We start from the raw sequence: 17,229 nt of genomic DNA, 5'->3' as shown, positions 1-17,229 counted from the left end.
ATTTATTTAAGGAAACATTTACCGAGAATGTAACAAATGTGTATGGGGCTAGGGAAGAGATATATCCAGGAGTAGAACAAACTCACTTGGAAATCCTGACTACAGGTCACAGTCCTAGTGATATTAGTAAAGGGGTATGAGAGACTTGGGTTCCAGAGGCAAGAGGCCACCTTGGTAATGCTGGATCTCTCCTAGCCTGACTCCCTACACCTGAGCTTTTCTGGATGCAGGATTCTCCCTGGTTACAGAACTCTGACTCACTTCAGCTTTCTTCTTCCCACTAATGGCAAGAGTCCAAGGAATAAACAAACAGGTTATAAGGATAGGTAAGCCACTTGAGATTTATTTATAAAGATGCATTTACTGGGCTTGACCTTTTAAATTTTTTTATTTTTATTCTTTTTATTGTTATTATAAAGGTGATATACAGAGAGGTACCTTTTTTTTTTTCCAGTTTTACTCCTCCTTTGTTTTTTCACTCAGCTAAACTTTTTGCTTCCTCTCATCTGAGTACGGACACAAGTCTACTAACCTATCTGCTCTTGGCTGTAACAAGCCCAAGACCAGAAAAATCTTTCCCCAGGCTAGAGGATGGGTTCACCTCAGAAGGCCCTGGAGGATGCCATGGAAGCAAATGACTGCTCCAATCCGCTCAGGTGGCTGTGGAGCACAGAAACTGGTGTCCTTCTTGGAGGGCTGCCTTCATCTCCTTGAACTGAGCCAACTGGCAGGCCTCATCCAGCCCCAGCCAGCGGTAGGCTTGGTGCTCATGGGAGAGGCGGATCTCCACATTGTAGTCTTTCACTTCTGCCAGCCAGTAAATGACTGTTTTAGGTTTCTCCCTGGCCACATAATTGAGCTCCCTTCTGAACCCTTCAATGATGGTCAGCTGGCCTGCTTCTATGCCTGCTTCTTCTTGAGTCTCCCTCAGGGCTGTTTCCAAGTCATTCTCTCCTGGGTCCACATGGCCTGGTTAGGAGAAAAGAAGAAAAGATGAACTCTTCAACAGTATTGGGTTTTTCTAGGTCAGATGATTTAAAGATAGAGTCTTCGGTGATTTTTTTCCTAGGTGTTCCTGGGTAAAGGAAGTCTGGAGCTTGACCATCTCCTAATGTGCCAGGGTAAGGGTGCAAGGCACATAGGATCTTGATTTTTGGAATCTGAGCAATCCCCTTTTCCCACTCCATGTGTAAGCTGTGTTTAGAATACTGCTTTTTTGATGGTGATATGGCCTTTCTCAGAACTCTGCTTCCTTATTCTTTGGAGCTTTCTTCCTCTCGTTCTCAGGGACCATTTTCCCCCTGGACACCTTAAGGCAATTTTTCCAAGGATGGGTGGACACTTCTTGGCAGAGAGAGGACGGGGGACTAGCTGAACAGGGAGTACTTCGCATACAACCCAGTGAGGACTTAACACTGACTAGAGTTGGACCCTGAAGCCTCAGGGCCGATAGACAGGCTCAAAAACCCCGCACTGCGATGCCAGCAGCTGTTTCCAAGTAGCCATCAAGGCTTTTTTCAAATTGTTTTCATCTTTCTAACTGAGGAAGGCCAGATTTCAGTTTCATAGGAAAAGTCCTGATGGGAACTTAGACTAGGGACAAGCTGAGAGCCAGTTCTAAGAAAATTTACTGGCGAGATCCAATTCCAAACTGCCAAAAAACTGCTGTAGGAGAACTTGAAGCTCCGCAGACTGGAGCAGCGCCTAGGCTTTTCCCACAAATTCCTTGCTTGCCCAAAAGGGCCTAGAACCACTGGGGAAGGTTCTGGTAACCTGTCTGCTGATGGCTCTGGCAAGTTGTTGGTATCTCCTGGCTCAGGAGCTCTTGGGAAACAGGAAGTCTTTAGCTATTTCCCTCTGAATTTGGAGATGGAAATACAGCCTTAGCAGTTCTCCTTTCCAGAGATCTGCAGAGCAGTGCCTTAAGTTAGTTGCTGTTGGACAGAAAATATTCAGAAACTTAGCTCTTGACTTTTTCTAGCTAATGGCTTCTGAGGACTTTTCTCTGCATATCATCTTTTATAGTGTACATAAAGACAACTAGGTAATGCACTGAGGAATGTGGCAGGTGACACTGATTGAGAATACTCTACCTTCTTTTAGGTGTGTGGGAGTCTCCGGGCACTGCTCTCCCAGTAGCACCAATTCAGTTTTCTGCCCATCATGATAACATGTCAACTTCTCTCCAAACCCAAGCAAGAAAGATTAAGAGAGGTCCTTTGACATGCAGTGTGACTTGGATGATCAGGAGATAAGTGTGAATATTTCTATTCATAGCATTTCTGACACTTCTACCTCTTTTTCACCTTGTTTCTCCTCAGTGCAATTCAAATGTGTAAAGATTTATTTTCTGTTAGCATTTCCTTGTTTTCTTCCAACCTTAGATCTTTTCCCATTCCCCCTGATCAAACTCTCTTTAGGGCTGGGAAGGTGGCTCAGTGGTAGAGCACTTGCCTTACATGCATGAGGCCCTGGGTTTGATTCCTCAGCACCACATAAGCAGAAAAGGCCAGAAGTGGTGCTGTGGCTCAAGTGGTAGAGCGCTAGCCTTGAGCTGAAGAGCTGAGGGACAGCGCTCAGGCCCAGAGTTCAGGCCCCACGACGGACAAAAAACAAAAACAAACAAATTCTTTTTAGTTTGGGGGCTGTTTGCTTTGGGCTTCTCATTTCTGGGACTTTGTGCCAGAGCTACAGAGTGTTCCTGCTCACTGGGACCATCCCAATTACTTCAGCCAACAATGGCTTCTTTTCCCCTATTTCTCCCCACATGGCCTGACCTATTTTTCAAGATTGTTTGAGGGAATATTTCTTTTCTTTTTTTGGGGGGGGGTCTGATCGTGGGGCCTGAACTCTGGGCCTGGGCACTGTCCCTCAGCTCTTCAGCTCAAGGCTAGCGCTCTACCACTTGAGCCACAGCGTCACTTCTGACTTTTTTTTTTGCTTATGTGGTGCTGAGGAATCGAACCCAGGGCCTCAGGCATGCAAGGCAAGCGCTCTACCACTGAGCCACCTTCCCAGCCCTTGAGGGAACATTTCTTACTCTTCCTTAAGAAGGAAGGTGCTTATAAACAGATCTTGGCCCATGCTAAGGCCATAGGTCATTAGTCTTCATTGTTTTACTTTCTGAAGACCTGGCTGACTCTACTTGTGGTTTTGAGTGATGGACTCAGGGCATGGGTGGCTGCTCAAGCTGAAAATCCAAGGTCTCCTTGATCTTTCCCTTCTCCACTCCTGCAAGAGTATGAGTCCACAGATGCAGGGAACCTACCTTCTCCATTCTTCTAACACAAAACACAACTATGTTTAGGTGCACTCCAACAGTCATACTGAGTGTGTGGTTCAAAAGAAAAACAGAGTGAAGGGAACACTGAATGAGTATTCAAAGGAACCTGATCAAATTAAGTCAGAGGAAAGATTGAAAGAAAACTCAGGATTAAAAAAAAATCACTCTCTTCTCTGACACATGAAAAATTTAAAATCCAGAGAGGTGGGCACATAGCCCAGTCATGACTCACCTTCAACATCCTCAATTCCCAGCCCAGTGGCTTTTCTCTCCTAGCCAGTCATTCACCACAGGGGCTAGAACTCTGGTGAATGATACTCACAAAAACACCAGGTGCTGCTTCTGTCCTGGGATTCAGTCACAGAATTATATTTCCAGCTCTGCTCAGGTCTGGAGACGTTATATGTAGGAAGAATCAAGGGCTCCTGGTTACTCCACCCCTTCCTGTTCCACAGTCACTGGGAAACAAGCCTTGTAGGGGGGCCTGGCCGTGTAGAACAACACTTGGCATTCCTTCAAGAGCCAACCCCTTTGGTCTCTTACCTTTGGGAGGAGTCCAGTGATGAATGCCATCTGATGCCTGCAGCAGTAGAAACTCAATTGTACTGTTGTCCACCTTGGGAGTAAGACGTCTTCGGAAGATGATCAAGCCACAAGCTCTCAAGGCCATGGTCTATCTAAGAATGTAACAAGAGAAGTTGTGGGACACTGGGAATTTATACAAAACAGTGGGGTAGCACTCTGGTGTTGGAGAGTAGTACAGACTCACTAACAATGATCTCATAAACCCACAGAAAAATACAGCATGCCAGGGGCCAATGGACAGAATCCAGGAGTGAAAGACAGAACTTTGTGTATAACTACAGGACCCTGGCAAATACAATTAGTTAACGTGGCCTCTATTCCAAGCCTCCAGGTCTTCCTGTAAAACTCAGGACTTGTGCGTATTCAGGACTTGTGTGTATTTGTTACAAGACCAGAGAGCCTAGAAGTCAACCCACCGAAACAGGAGCGAGGATAGGAATGAGAGAGGTAGCCACTACATGTATTAGCATCAAATCTAAAGTCCTATTTCCCTTAGTCTATATCCTAAACCCCTGAAACAAAGACCCCAACAACATGGTTTCTGATGATTCAAAAGAATTACCTACCACTGTTTGGTATACCAAATGTTTTGTTTTGTTGTGCTTTTGAATATGTTATACATTCACATGGTCCAGATTTAAAGTACAAAAAGGCACAAGAATTAGGAAGTCTCTTTCTCACCCTCATAGAGGAAAACACGCATGACTGTTAAAAGCCTACATCAGGTTCTGCTTTGGTATGTATTTGCTGTGAATTCCTGTTCCTCAGTCTTCTTATCTGTGAGATGATAACAGTTCTATCTGAAAGGGTTGCTATGAGGATTATATAATTTTCTTAAATGCTCTAAAATACTGCCAGTCACATAGAAAGCATTCAATAGACTTCTAGATGTGTAGGAAAAAAAAAAACCTGAAGGATAAACCTCATTAATAGTGGTTTCTAGAAGGTGAGATTGTGGGAAGACTTATAATCAGCCATATAATAAAGATTTTCTTCCACTATAAAAAGTCAACAGCAACAACAAAAACAACAAAAGGCAAACAAGAGAAAAGAGTGTCTGCATAGCTGGTGGCTCATGCCTGTAATCTTACCTACTCAGGAGGCTGAGATCTGAGGATCACAGTTCAAAGCCAGCCTCGGCAGGAAAGTCCATGAGACTCTTATAACCACCAGAAAACTGGAAGTAGCACTATGGCTCAAAGTGGTAGAGAAAAAAAGCTCAGGGACAGCACCCAAGCCCAGAGTTCAAGCCCCATGACCGGTAAAAAAAAAAAAGAATATCTGCACGAGTGAAATTTCATTATATAATCAAGGACCACATATAATTAATATTGAAGTTTTGTTGTTGTTGTTGAAGGATTGACCCCGCCTTTTATACCCAGGTAAAGCAAAATACCGGATGCACTCAGATGTGCTTCATCCCAGGTGGGTCATTCTGGCCTAGGCCTAGCCAAAGTTCCTGTCATCCCAAGGCAGAACATTATTCCATTTGGGGCCTAGCCAAAAGTACCTGTCCTTAGTCCTCTCACTGTGCCTAGACCACAGTCTGTTTTTTCAAAACCTCTGTTTCCTCATGAAGACCCATAAAAGCAAGACCCCAACCCCACCTATCCGGCACACCTCCATTCCTGTGGAGGTGCTGTCCTCTGTGCCTCAGTAAACCGCCGTCACCTGTTTGAGATCGGTGGGGCCAGTTCTTTCACCTCCATTTTGTTCCTTTTTTTGTTTTGTTTTGTCGGTTTTGGGGCTTGAACTTAGGGCCTGGTCGCCATCCCTGAGCTTTTACCCAAGGCTAGTACTCTACCACTTTGAGATACAGCCCCACTTCCATTTTTAAAGGTTAATTGGAGATAAGAGTCTCATGGGGACTTTTCTGCCCAGGCTGGCTTCGAACCACTATCCTCTGATCTCAGCCCCCTGAGTAGCTAGGATTGCAGGCATGAGCCACTGTAGCCGGGCTCTTTTCTTTTTTGGTGCTAGTACTGGGGCTTGAATTCAGAGCCTTGAGCTCTCCCTTTTTGTTTTTTTTTGGGGGGTCCAGTTGTGGGGCCTGAACTCTGGGCCTGGGCGCTGTCCCTCAGCTCTTCAGCTCAAGGCTAGCACTCTACCACTTGAGCCCCAGCGCCACTTCCGGCTTTTTTCTTTTTGCTTATGTGGTGCTGAGGAATCGAACCCAGGGCCTCTGGCTTGCAAGGCAAGTGCTCTACCACTGAGCCACCTTCCCAGCCCCTCACTTTTTTTTTTTTTTTGCTCAAGGCTAGCTTTTGTTACAAAGCATTGACTCCTTATTTGAGCCCATATATTATTAAACTAAAAGCAGGAGAAAAGCTTGACATTTCTGGCTCCATTCTATATCTGTGTATTTTACTGAGTCTCTCCAGCAATCACCTTGGCTTCTAGGAGGACATGGGTCAATAACATCTTTATGTCAAGGGAATGAAACTACCTCTAAGGAAAAGGATCAACAGAGCCTCCCAGGACAAACCTACCACGCCCCAACACCTCAACAGAGGACAATTACCTATGATGATGAGGTGTGCCTGGAGCAGAAACCATTCTCTCCTGGGAACCAGACTGCTCCCATCAAGCCACTACAAAAGTAATGTCTCCCACAGAACTAGAACTGAGATAATGATCAACCAGGCCACATCTTGCCTGGGACTGTTTAGTGATATACATGCCTTTCTCCTCCTGCCCCAATTCTTTCCCTATTTAAACCTAAAGCTTATATTTATAGCTTGAAAGTGGGGCTAAAGTGCTTACTTTGCCTCTTTCCCTGGCATACCCATGCCACATGAATATATGTTTCTTTGCCATTCACCATTACTTTATTTTGTATTTTGGGGCAAGTGTCCAGACCAGACATGTGGAATCCCTAGAGCTGGGCCTGTGGCCTAACTCCACTTTCAACAAGGGAATAGCCTTGTAAGACTATATTTTGGCGGATGCTAGTGTATAAAGGTTTCCCCATCTAAGAACCAGACAAATCAAGTTTATGTCAACAGGATGAGAAGAACTAGGATCACCCACGGTGAGTTCAATACTTCTAGAAGGCAAAACACTGCCCTTTCAATTGCTTGGGAGTCTGCTAAAATTCCTCCAACCCCCACTTTGTACATGCAACTTCCTTCTTATCCCTTTAAAGTAGCTCAATCTATGAAGCCTTCTAGCTTCTAATCACTCCATAAACTTCTACTACTAATTAGGGTTCAATCAAGAAACAGAAGGCGATGGATAACAAAAATGTAGATGCAACTCACATCTGTCACCTCTACATCTGCTGTTGGGCCTGAAGTCTCTATATGTATGTGAAACGAACAGCTGAGAGAACAGGCTGGACGTAGAGTGGAAGAGAACGAGACAAACTGGAGCCCGTCAGCAAACTGGGAGCTATAAGGACAACTGAAATTCATAAAGGAGGAAGAAAACCAGAGACTTCCATTCAGTCTCCAGGCTCACTGACAGAGGTGACAGACAGGAGAAGCTTGAGTGCTCTCTCAGAGCTAAATGCACATCTGACCTAGGATTCAGAAGAATTAAAGGGAGAAGATTGCACCAGAATTGAAAGAGCTTTAGACCTGGAGGCCATCTTTTATTGGCAAGGAGAACCAGCAGACCAGTCTCAAAGTATATGACCTGGCACTATGCCACGTGCCCAGCTCTGTCCTTCATAGTGTACTGGCTACTATGTCACTTCAACTTCCCAAATCTTGCACAAAATTTTCTGTGGTCATTACTAACGGGGAACCATGTCAGAGAACATTGGGAAACATGGCTCCAAGCTAGCTAAAGTAAAACAGTACAAAGTCACCATTAGGATGCACAGCATAGTGAGGTAAAGCTGTTGGTACCGCTGGCAGGAAAAAAAAAAAAAAAAGCCAGACTATGAGTTCTGTTTCTTTGGGACCCAGTACAGCAGCTCTCAACAGATGTTCATTGACTCAACAGAACTCTCTCCCAACCTCCTACTCAAACAAATGTTTGAGTATGTTCTGGGGCCCTGGGAAACAGCCCAGTGTTTTCCTGAAGAGTGCCATTTGCATAAAAGTCAATGAAGCCTTGTTGGGGGTTTTTGGTTTTTCTGGAGATCAGGGAGCTGAGACTGTCCAGGGATTTGTATGTAGCCAGCTTTCACACACAGGCTCCAAAGTAGATTCAAACCTCAGGGGGTTAAAGAACACAGCATCCAATATGCAAATGTGCCTGCAGCCAGGATTGCTGAGGTGAGAACTCCAGGCTGACAGCAGGCAATTCACACTTCAGAAAAGTGGCAGAGTGCCTGAGGTGGTTAGAAAAAACCTGAACAAAACAACCCTCAATGTCATCAGAAGGTTCCAGAAGCTAAAGAAAAGTGCTCTTGGCTTTATAGATAGAATTCTCCCACAGCCTAGGAGGTTATGCTGATGTGATTCAGTGTGTTTATCAAGTTAATCAGAGTTCCACTGAAAACACAGCTCAACTCCAAAGCCCTGACATTTATTTATTTATTATTGTTCCAAGGATTGAACCCAGAACCTTACACAGATTAGGAACGTGCTCTACCACTGAGCCACACCCCAGCCCACAAATACATTTTTACATACAGAATTTCTTTCTCCCTACATTCCTCATAGTCTAAAAATCTCTTTAGGTACTGCTTCACTACATAATGTTATCAAGTATCAAACTGTCAGCTACATTGTACAAGGTTTTAGACTATTGTTTTTGGTTTGTTTGTGCCAGTTTTAGGGCCACCTCCCTTGCCTTATTTTGCTCAAGCCTGGTGCTCTACCACTTGAGCCATACCTTCACTTCCAGCTTTTTCTTTTTTTTTTTTGGGTCCGGTTGTGGGGCCTGAACTCTGGGCCTGGGCGCTGTCCCTCTGCTCTTCAGCTCAAGACTAGAGCTCTACCACTTGAGCCACAGCACCACTTCCGGCTTTTTTTTTTTTTCATTTTGCTTATGTGGTGCTGAGGAATCAAACCCAGGGCCTCAGGCATTCAAGGCAAGCGCTCTACCACTGAGCCATCTTCCCAGCCCAGTTCCAGCTTTTTCCTAGTTAATTAGAGATAAGATTCTCATGTATTTTTCTGCCTGGGCTGGCTCTAAATTGAGATCCTCAGATCTCAGCCTTCTGAGTAGCTAGGATCACAGGCCTAAGTCACTATATCCAGGGCTAGGATGATTGTTTCTTTTCTTTTTCTTTTTTTGGTCAGTTATAGGGCTTGAACTCTGGGCCTGGGCTCTGACCCTCAGCTCTTCAGCTCAAGGCAAGCGCTCTACCACTTGAGCCACAGCGCTACTTACGGTTTTCTAGTGCTTTATTGGAGATAAGAGTTTCATGGACTTTTCTGCCCAGGCTGGCTTTGAACCATGATTCTCAGATCTCAGCCTCCTGAGAAGCTAGGATTACAGGCATGAGCCACCAGTGCCTGACAGGACTATTGTTTTTAATGCTCAAGACAACCCTTTAGGGCCAGACTTGATGGTACATTGTCTTCATCTCAGCACTTAGGAGGCTGAGGCAGGAGATCTTGAGTTCCAGGACAGCCTGGACTATATCTCAAAACAGACATGGAAAAAAAAAAAGACAACCCCTTAAAACAATCATTATTATATTGTTTATGATGAAATTGAGAGACTAGGAAGGTTAAAATACTTGCCTAAGGGCATAGCTGAACTGTACATGGATCTGAATCTAAATCAATCTAACTCCAAAGTTTGTATTTTTTTTTCATTTCCTTTTCAAAATTCCACTCATCTTAAAGACAGGATTTAAGAGACAAATGACCCTGAGGGAAGACATACAAATGATTTATAAAACCACTTCCAGTTTAAAATTTACTAGGCTTTAATCTGTATTCATCTGGAGGTTGTTTAAGATGTCTGTCTGGAATCCTTTACACCAAATACTTTTTTAGGTGGGAGGATGGAACACTTATAAGATCCTGTTATCCTGTTATTCCAGATGATTCTGGAAGCACAGTCTAAGGCCCTTAAAGAACCTATCTAACAAGGGTTTCAGTGACTCCACTGATCTTCTCTGGGAAATGGGAAACTAAACCACCTGTTCAAAGCCATTTCCAGTAGCCTGGGGATTTGCAACAAGTATTGGGAACATCCTTGATGCTACTCTTGGGAAAGCATACAAGCATCTAACTTAGGGCTCTGATGTCCAGAAAATTTGTCTAGGCCATTCCAGCATGAGGAGGAAAGCCAGCTTGGCCTGTCCACAAGCAACTCGCATGATTACCTCAGCTTTTCCCAACTTCACAATTCTAAATGCCTTCTTTCCAATTTTCCAGTTTCAACCTTTCCTATATAGGCAGTAATGAGGCATCCACCCATAAATAATCTTGTAACAATAAAAGCAGAGAGAAGGAAAAAACAAACCCTAACTACATAAAGAGAGGAAAAGAAAATATTCCCTTTTGTGTACCTTTCCTTGGACAGCTGCCACTGCCTTGTCCTCACAGAGACCAAGCTTGCTGAGTCATTTTGCAATCTTTGCTATTTGGTTGAGGGAGGAAACAGGAGATTTTACCTATAATGGTATAATGGCTTCTAGGATAAGGCCAAAGTCAGGCAAGGTTGGAACTTTTTTTTTTCTTAAGCTAAGATTTGTTAAGTGGACTTTTGGTGCCATCTGCTGTTCAAGTCTAGAAAGCAACTTTGGGGAATTCTAACATTACAGCCTGAAGGGATTCCTTTACTCCTGGGTCTGTTCAGTGCATCCTGTGTGACATGCAACATGACACAATTGAAGGATAGATATGAAGATGAATCATACTATAAAGCTCTCATTTCCTAGAGATTCACAGTCTAGTAAGAGTGGAAGGCATTCAAACAGCCAAGTTGTTGTGCCTTGTGAATCACAGGGGTATCTGTAAGATGGAAAGATAGCGAAGAAGGATCTTTAGGTCAATGATGTACCCCATAAGTATTTAGAAGGATGGCAAGGAGTTTTTACCAGGCAGAACAGAGGTGGTGGCAAGGAGCACTCCAGGCGGAGGGAGGACTTTGTACAAAGACCTTTCAAGCAAAAATGATATTCCATTGCTGCAAAGCTTAGTTTATATTCTGTAGGCAATGGGGCCTTTGGTTTCAGGCAGAGCTATAATTTGGTCAGACTGACATTTTACAAAGACATTTTGGCAGCAAGCAAGGTGGAGAGCAAATTAGAAGGAAAGATTGGAAACAGTAAGACCAGTTACAAGCCTCTTTCAATGGTCTACTTGACAAATGATATGGAGTTAGATGAAGACAGATCCTACACGAAAGGAAAGTAAAGGTGAATTTAAGGGATATTTCCAGCAAAAGTCAGCATTCAGGAGGCTGAGGCAAGTTCAAGGTCAACTTGGGCTCCATATGGACTATCTATCTCCAGATAAAAGAAGGGAGGAAAGGAGATATCTATCCACCACAGGCATTTCTGCAACTCACCTCCCTCCGGTTTGGGTAAGTCTACCTGTTCAACGTGCCCTTGCAATCTGGTATTCCAATCATTTTCATCAGAAATAGCATAGTAAAAAGTATGGCTGGTTTTGCAATGAGAAAGACCAAGCCACTGAATTTAATTAGTTACTTGCAAGATCATACTTATTTTTAAAATGCAGATAACACCTACTTTTATGGTTGTAGAGTTTAAAATAAATTATGTACATATGGATTCTATCCTATCAGAGGTACTGAACATATTCAAATCACTCTTATTCTTGTACCATAGAAGGTCACCGGAAAGCTTCTGGTTAATTATTTTATTTTCATAGTGCAAACACAATATTTCAACCTAAAAGTTTGTTTTAATGGCATATTCCTAGCTTTTACTGATTGACTCAAGAAATGGTTTTTCATACTTTCTGTAAAACAGATGGTAAACACTACTCACACTAAGTATATTCCTTATGAGTAAAGACCAACAAAATAAACTCATCACAATATAGATACTAGAAAATAATTATTTTTTCCACACGTGTGTGCGTGCGCGCATGCATGCACCAGTACTAGGGCTTGAACTCAGAGCCTGGGCACTGTCTCTTAGCCTTTTTCCTCAAGGCTTGTGCTTTACCACTTGAGCTACAAATCCCACTTCTGACTTTTTAGTGGTTAACTAGAGATAAAGAATCTCACAGGTTTCCTACCTAGCTGGCTTAGAACCACCATCCTCAGATCTCAGTCTCCTGAGTAGCTAGGATTACAGAAGTAAGCCTAACCATGTTTGTTCTTGATCATAAAGGGAAAACTTTTAGACAATTTTCAGTATTAAATATTATGATATTAAAAAATATTATCAGCCGGGCTCCGGTGGCTCACGCCTGTATTCCTAGCTTCTCAGGAGGCTGAGATCTGAGGATCACAGTTCAAAGCCAGCCCAGGCAGCCAAGTTGGTGAGACTCTTATCTCCAATAAACCACTAGAAAGCTGGAAGTGGCTTTGTGGCTCCAGCGGTACAGCGCGCACCTTGAGCTGAAGAGCAGGGCACAGGGACAGCGCCCAAGCCCAGAGTTCAAGCCTCACGACCGACCAAAAAAAAAAGGATAATATATAGGCTGGGAAGGTGACTCAGTGGTAGAGTGCTTGCCTCACATGCATGAGACCCTGGGTTCGATTCCTCAGCACTACATAAACAAAAAAAACCAGAAGTGGCACTATGGCTCAAGTGGTAGAGCCCTGGACTTGAGCTTAAGAGCTCATGACCGACAAAATAAATAAATATTATGGGGCTGGGAAGGTAGCTCAGTGGTAGAGCGCTTGCCTTGCATGCATGAGGCCCTGGGTTCGATTCCTCAGCACTACATAAACAAAAAAAACCAGAAGTGGCACTATGGCTCAAGTGGTAGAGCCCTGGACTTGAGCTTAAGAGCTCATGACCGACAAAATAAATAAATATTATGGGGCTGGGAAGGTAGCTCAGTGGTAGAGCGCTTGCCTTGCATGCATGAGGCCCTGGGTTCGATTCCTCAGCACCACATAAGCAAAAAGAAAAAAGCTGGAAGTGGCACTGTGCTCAAGTGGTAGAGCACTAGCCTTGAGCTGAAGAGCTGAGGGACAGCGCCCAGGCCCAGAGTTCAGGCCCCACAACCAGACCCAAAATAAATAAATAAATATTATGATATTAATGTCTGATCCCAAACACTCCTACATGTTCTATATAAACATGTTGATGTGTGTGTGTGTGTGTGTGTGCTACTTCAGAGGCTTGATCTGGGACCTGAATGCTGTCCCTGAGCTTTTTTGCTTAAAGCTAGCACTCCACCACTTGAGCCACAGCTCCACTTCCGGCTTTTTCGATGGTTAATTGGGGATAGGAGTCTTGTCAAGGCCTTTTCTTCCCAGTCTGACTTCGAACCTGGAGCGTCAGATCTTTCTGCATTTGTTATTTATCTTAAGCTGTTGTTGCATCTTTCTTTTTTCCTTACGATGGTGGGACTCTCGTGTATGACTTTAATTCTGCCACTAATAGCCACGATATTATTCACACAATAAATGAAGTTATTAGAAAATATCTTCTGGAAAGCAAGTGGGGGTTTAATGGGTTCCAACGAAGTCAGGAAGACGGTATGACGTCCAGGCCACGGCAAGCGAGGCACATAAGACCACTGAACCTTCCATTCTACAGACGCAAGACAGTAAGACTGAGGTCTGGGGTCTGGCCTGCTTATGCAGGGGACGGCGCTCCCACCTCTGACCCTATAGCGAAGGGAGGTTAGCAATAAACGCCAGAAGCTCCAAACACCAGCTCGTCCACAGAAAACCAAACCCAGGTCGACCCAAAGGATACTCTACTCACCTAGTGGAGGGAGGCAGGAGGTGGATCTTGAATGGAGACGGATAGAACACCAGCCAATCAGGAGAGCTCCTGTGCCCTCCGAATGACCAATAAACTTAGGCAGAAGGAACTTGGATCCGCCTCCAAGATAGCGTGCGCTCTCAGAGAACGTCGCGAGATCTCCGCTCTAGCGGAACTATTGGCTGAAAGGCGGAAATTGGTAGTTCGGCCCGCCGTAGTTTTTGGACCTCTGATTGGTCTTCTAGAGGAGAAGGCTGTGAATGACAACAGGTTCCCTGAATGTCTATTGGTGGGCCGTCCAAGACTGCGGGCCGCGCGGGCGACAGCGCGGGTGTTCGAATTGGCGCTTGGCGGCGTTGCCATGGGGATGCGGCCTGGCGGACGTCTGAGACTGGCGGGCTGACAGGACGCTCCCCGGTCGCCCGCCTTGCGGCTGTCTCCAGAAGGTGTCCTTTTTTTCCTGTCTTCAGACAGAGCTGACTGAGGGGGAGGTCGGAAGCCCCCACGGTGAGAAAGGGCCGAGGGTGGGGATCGAACCTCTCCTCCGCGGGAGAGGGTGCGCCGGTGGTCCGCGGAGCGCGTGGGGGGACCGGCGTTTGTGAGGGTCTCTTCCTCTTCCAAACGTCCACACACCTCCCTGCTTTCCATCCCCACATCTCCGCGTTCTCTTAGCAACGATCTTGCTTTTTCTTCTTTTCTTTTCCCCTTCTTTTCTTTTTGCCAATCCTGAGGCTTGAACTCAGGGCTTGGGCTCTGTCCCTGAGCCTCTCGAGAAGTACTTCAAGGCGAGCACTTTACCACTTGAGCCACAGCGCCACTTCCGGCTTTTTCGTAGTAGTTTATCAGAGATAAGAGTCTCACGGACTTTCCTGCCCAGGCTGGCTTTGAACCGCGATCCTCAGATCTCAGCGTCCGCCGCCCAGCTTTCAGCCACCGTTCCTGAACACTGCCTCTCTCAGGAAGTCTCTCTGAGGCCCAAAGTCCTTTTGCCGTTGAAACGTACTGGGACCCAGAGGTTCCATTCGCCTTTGGTTAGTTATTTATCTCGTAAACCCCGTTGTCTCGTATAATTTTGAAGTCTTTGAGGTTAAGACAGGCTTTTTCACATGGAATTTTCAGATATTTTGTTCAGTTGAATTTAATTCCTCACAAATGGATTGTATTCCCCCTAATGCTTTGCACCGTTATATCTCTCAGAGGGAGAGGGCCAAAAAGTTTAAGGTTGGCATTTCCATTCTTGAGGAAAGGGAAACTTGAATTGGTTGCTACAAATCCCTGTATTGGGACTTTTAATCTTGGTCTGCTAATTCTTTTTAGTAGACTCCTTAAAACGTTTTTTCTTTTAGCCAGGCGCTGGTGGCTCAAGCCTGTAATCCTAGCTACTCAGGAGGCTGAGATCTGAGGATCAAGGCTGAGATCTGAGGATCGCGGTTCAAAGCCAGCCTGGACAAGGAAAGTATATGAAACTCTTATCTCCAATACCGGAAGTGGCGCTGTGGCTCAAGTGGTAGAGCGTTCTCCTTGAGCACAAAAGCTAAGGGACAGCACCCAAGCTGAGAGTTCAAGCCCGGTGACCTACCAAAAAATTTTTTTTTTTCTTTTTGTGCCAGTACTGGAGTTTGAATTCATTCTTAAAGACTAATATTTTAGTTGATTCCTAAAAGTATTTTGTTTCTATAAGCCAAAGAGTTCATCTCCTTTTTGTTTCTTTTTTTGGGGGGGGGGGTATCTGGTCGTGGAGCCTGAACTCTGGGCCTGGGCGCTGTCCCTCAGCTCTTCAGCTCAAGGCTAGCACTCTACCACTTGAGCCACAGCGCCACTTCCGGCTTTTTTTCTTTTTGCTTATGTGGTGCTGAGGAATCGAACCCAGGGCCTCAGGCATGCAAGGCAAGCACTCTACCACTGAGCCACCTCCCTGCGCCCTCCTTTTTGTTTCTTAGTCATCCATATTGTTGTCATATTTAATGGTTTAAAATATTTTTTCTTCCTTTGGACTCTATAGTGAAATTTTGTGATCTCTACATCAGTGCAGGTAGCAGTCTTCTACCCCTTCCTCTGGTGTGAGGAATAGAATTGCTTTACCAAGACTGACTCATTATTAACTCATGGAAGTGTACTCACAGTCCCAATACCGTTGATTCGTTCTTGTGTCAATTGACAGTTCATTGGTGCCTTTATTTTAAAAGATTGAAAAAGTCAGGTAAAGCAGCTGTTGTGGTTTGGATGAGAAATGTCCCCCAATGCTCATGCTTTGAAGGCCAGATCCCTAGTCATCTTGCAAATTATTTACCCTTTAAACCTCACGTTTTCCATCTGGAAAAAGGGTTCTAATAGAATTCTTGTGGCTCTATTATCAATTTAGTTGTTAATTGATATCAGATAGACATTACACTTAGCCTTCCAAAGGCCATGCAGATTTCTTTTTTGCAGCTGATAGTGCCACCTCCCTTTTTTCAAATTTAATTTTGTAATGTTATTATAAAGGTGATATACAGAGGGGTTACAGTTACATAAGTCAGATAAAGAGTGCATTTCTTTTTAGACAGTGTCACCCACCTCCCTTTTTTGTTTTATCTTGTTCGTTGTTTGGTCTGGCCTTTGAACTCAGGGCCTCAAACTTGCTTGGCTTGCCTGCTTTGCTAGTGCTCTACCACTTTAGCCATACTTCCAGCACTCGTATTTTGTTTTGCTAACTTTGCCCGATTTAGCCTCAATTTCTAAGATCCTTTATCCCTCTACCATGTAACTGAGATTACAGGTGTATGTTACCATCCGTGGAAACTAGTTTTGATAGATAAGTAAGAATCAGGTACAGTAGTACACAGTTATGGTTCCAGCTATTAAGGAGGCTGAGGCAGGAAGATCACTTGACCCCAGGAATCCATCCCAGCCTAGGGAACATAATAACATTCATTTCTTTAAAAAAAATGAGTAAGACCGTTTTAAAAATTATCTATTATCTATCTATCTATCTATCTGGTTTTGTGGTATTGGGGATTAACCCAGGGCCTTGCTCATAATACTCAGGCTTTACCACAAAGCTGCATCCTCAGCCCTGTAACAGCTTATATTTTGTGTGGCCACTGTATGCTTTCTGAGTCACTGTCTAAATGGATTTGATATTTATATCCCATGAAAGATTTTTCCATACCTATGAATAACAATAGGTACCAATGTTATTGATTACGTATTATACACTTAATTAGCACTCAGTTTACATAACCTCAATTAAACTTCATGAAAGCAATAATCTTTTCCTAGTTATCATCATTTTCTTCTGTTCAGTGCTTTCTAAATGATCTCCTTCCCATTTTTTTACCTATTCCCTGCAGTCCATCCTATCCCCCACAGAAACAACAGAGTGATCTTTTTCTTCTTTTTTTTTTTTTTTTGGTCGTGGGCCTGAACTCTGGGCCTGGGTGCTGTCCCTCAGCAATTCAGCTCAAGGCTAGCACCATACCACTTGAGCTATAGCACCATATCTGGCTTTTTCTGCTTATGTGGTGCTAAGGAATCGAACCCAGGGCCTCAGGCATGCAAGGCAAGCACTCTACCACTGAGCCACCTTCCCAGCCTGACAGAGTGATCTTTA

The 17,229-nt window shown here is 44.3% G+C and overlaps 2 protein-coding genes across 3 annotated transcripts in view; one reads left to right on the top strand and one right to left on the bottom strand.

Moving 5' to 3' along the window:
* Positions 1-439: 439 nt before the first annotated feature.
* Positions 440-13,670, bottom strand: Nudt2 (nudix (nucleoside diphosphate linked moiety X)-type motif 2). Of its 2 annotated transcripts, none has more exons than XM_013026598.1 (3): positions 13,638-13,670; positions 3,827-3,960; positions 440-969 (listed from the first exon to the last, which is right to left on the bottom strand). In XM_013026598.1, exons 2-3 carry the CDS (start codon positions 3,951-3,953, stop codon positions 653-655), a joined length of 444 nt encoding a protein of 147 aa, XP_012882052.1. In that variant the 5' UTR covers positions 3,954-3,960; positions 13,638-13,670; the 3' UTR covers positions 440-652. The 2 variants fall into 2 exon arrangements, with proteins under 2 accessions (XP_012882052.1, XP_012882053.1); XM_013026599.1 differs by lacking the exon at positions 13,638-13,670 and adding an exon at positions 7,129-7,271.
* A 399-nt stretch (positions 13,671-14,069) lies between these two features.
* Kif24 (kinesin family member 24) overlaps positions 14,070-17,229 on the top strand; it is a 56,711-nt gene continuing 53,551 nt past the window's right edge. Inside the window, exon 1 of the mRNA XM_013026616.1 lies at positions 14,070-14,144. The gene's annotated coding sequence lies outside the window, so the exon portion shown is untranslated. The remainder of the gene's footprint in view (positions 14,145-17,229) is intronic.

The sequence above is a fragment of the Dipodomys ordii genome, unplaced genomic scaffold (assembly GCF_000151885.1).
Source record: "Dipodomys ordii isolate 6190 unplaced genomic scaffold, Dord_2.0 Scaffold95, whole genome shotgun sequence".
In the NCBI taxonomy this organism is placed as follows: domain Eukaryota; kingdom Metazoa; phylum Chordata; class Mammalia; order Rodentia; family Heteromyidae; genus Dipodomys; species Dipodomys ordii.
Note: the sequence above shows the minus strand (reverse complement) of the source record. Positions and strands in the feature narration are given on the sequence as shown.

Excerpts from the sequence above, each read along its gene's own strand:
- Nudt2 (XM_013026598.1), bottom strand. The coding sequence starts at position 3,953 with ATGGCCTTGAGAGCTTGTGGCTTGATCATCTTCCGAAGACGTCTTACT. Across the intron at positions 970-3,826 it reads TCACTGGACTCCTCCCAAAG|GCCATGTGGACCCAGGAGAG; the intron begins GTAAGAGACCAA and ends TCTCCTAACCAG.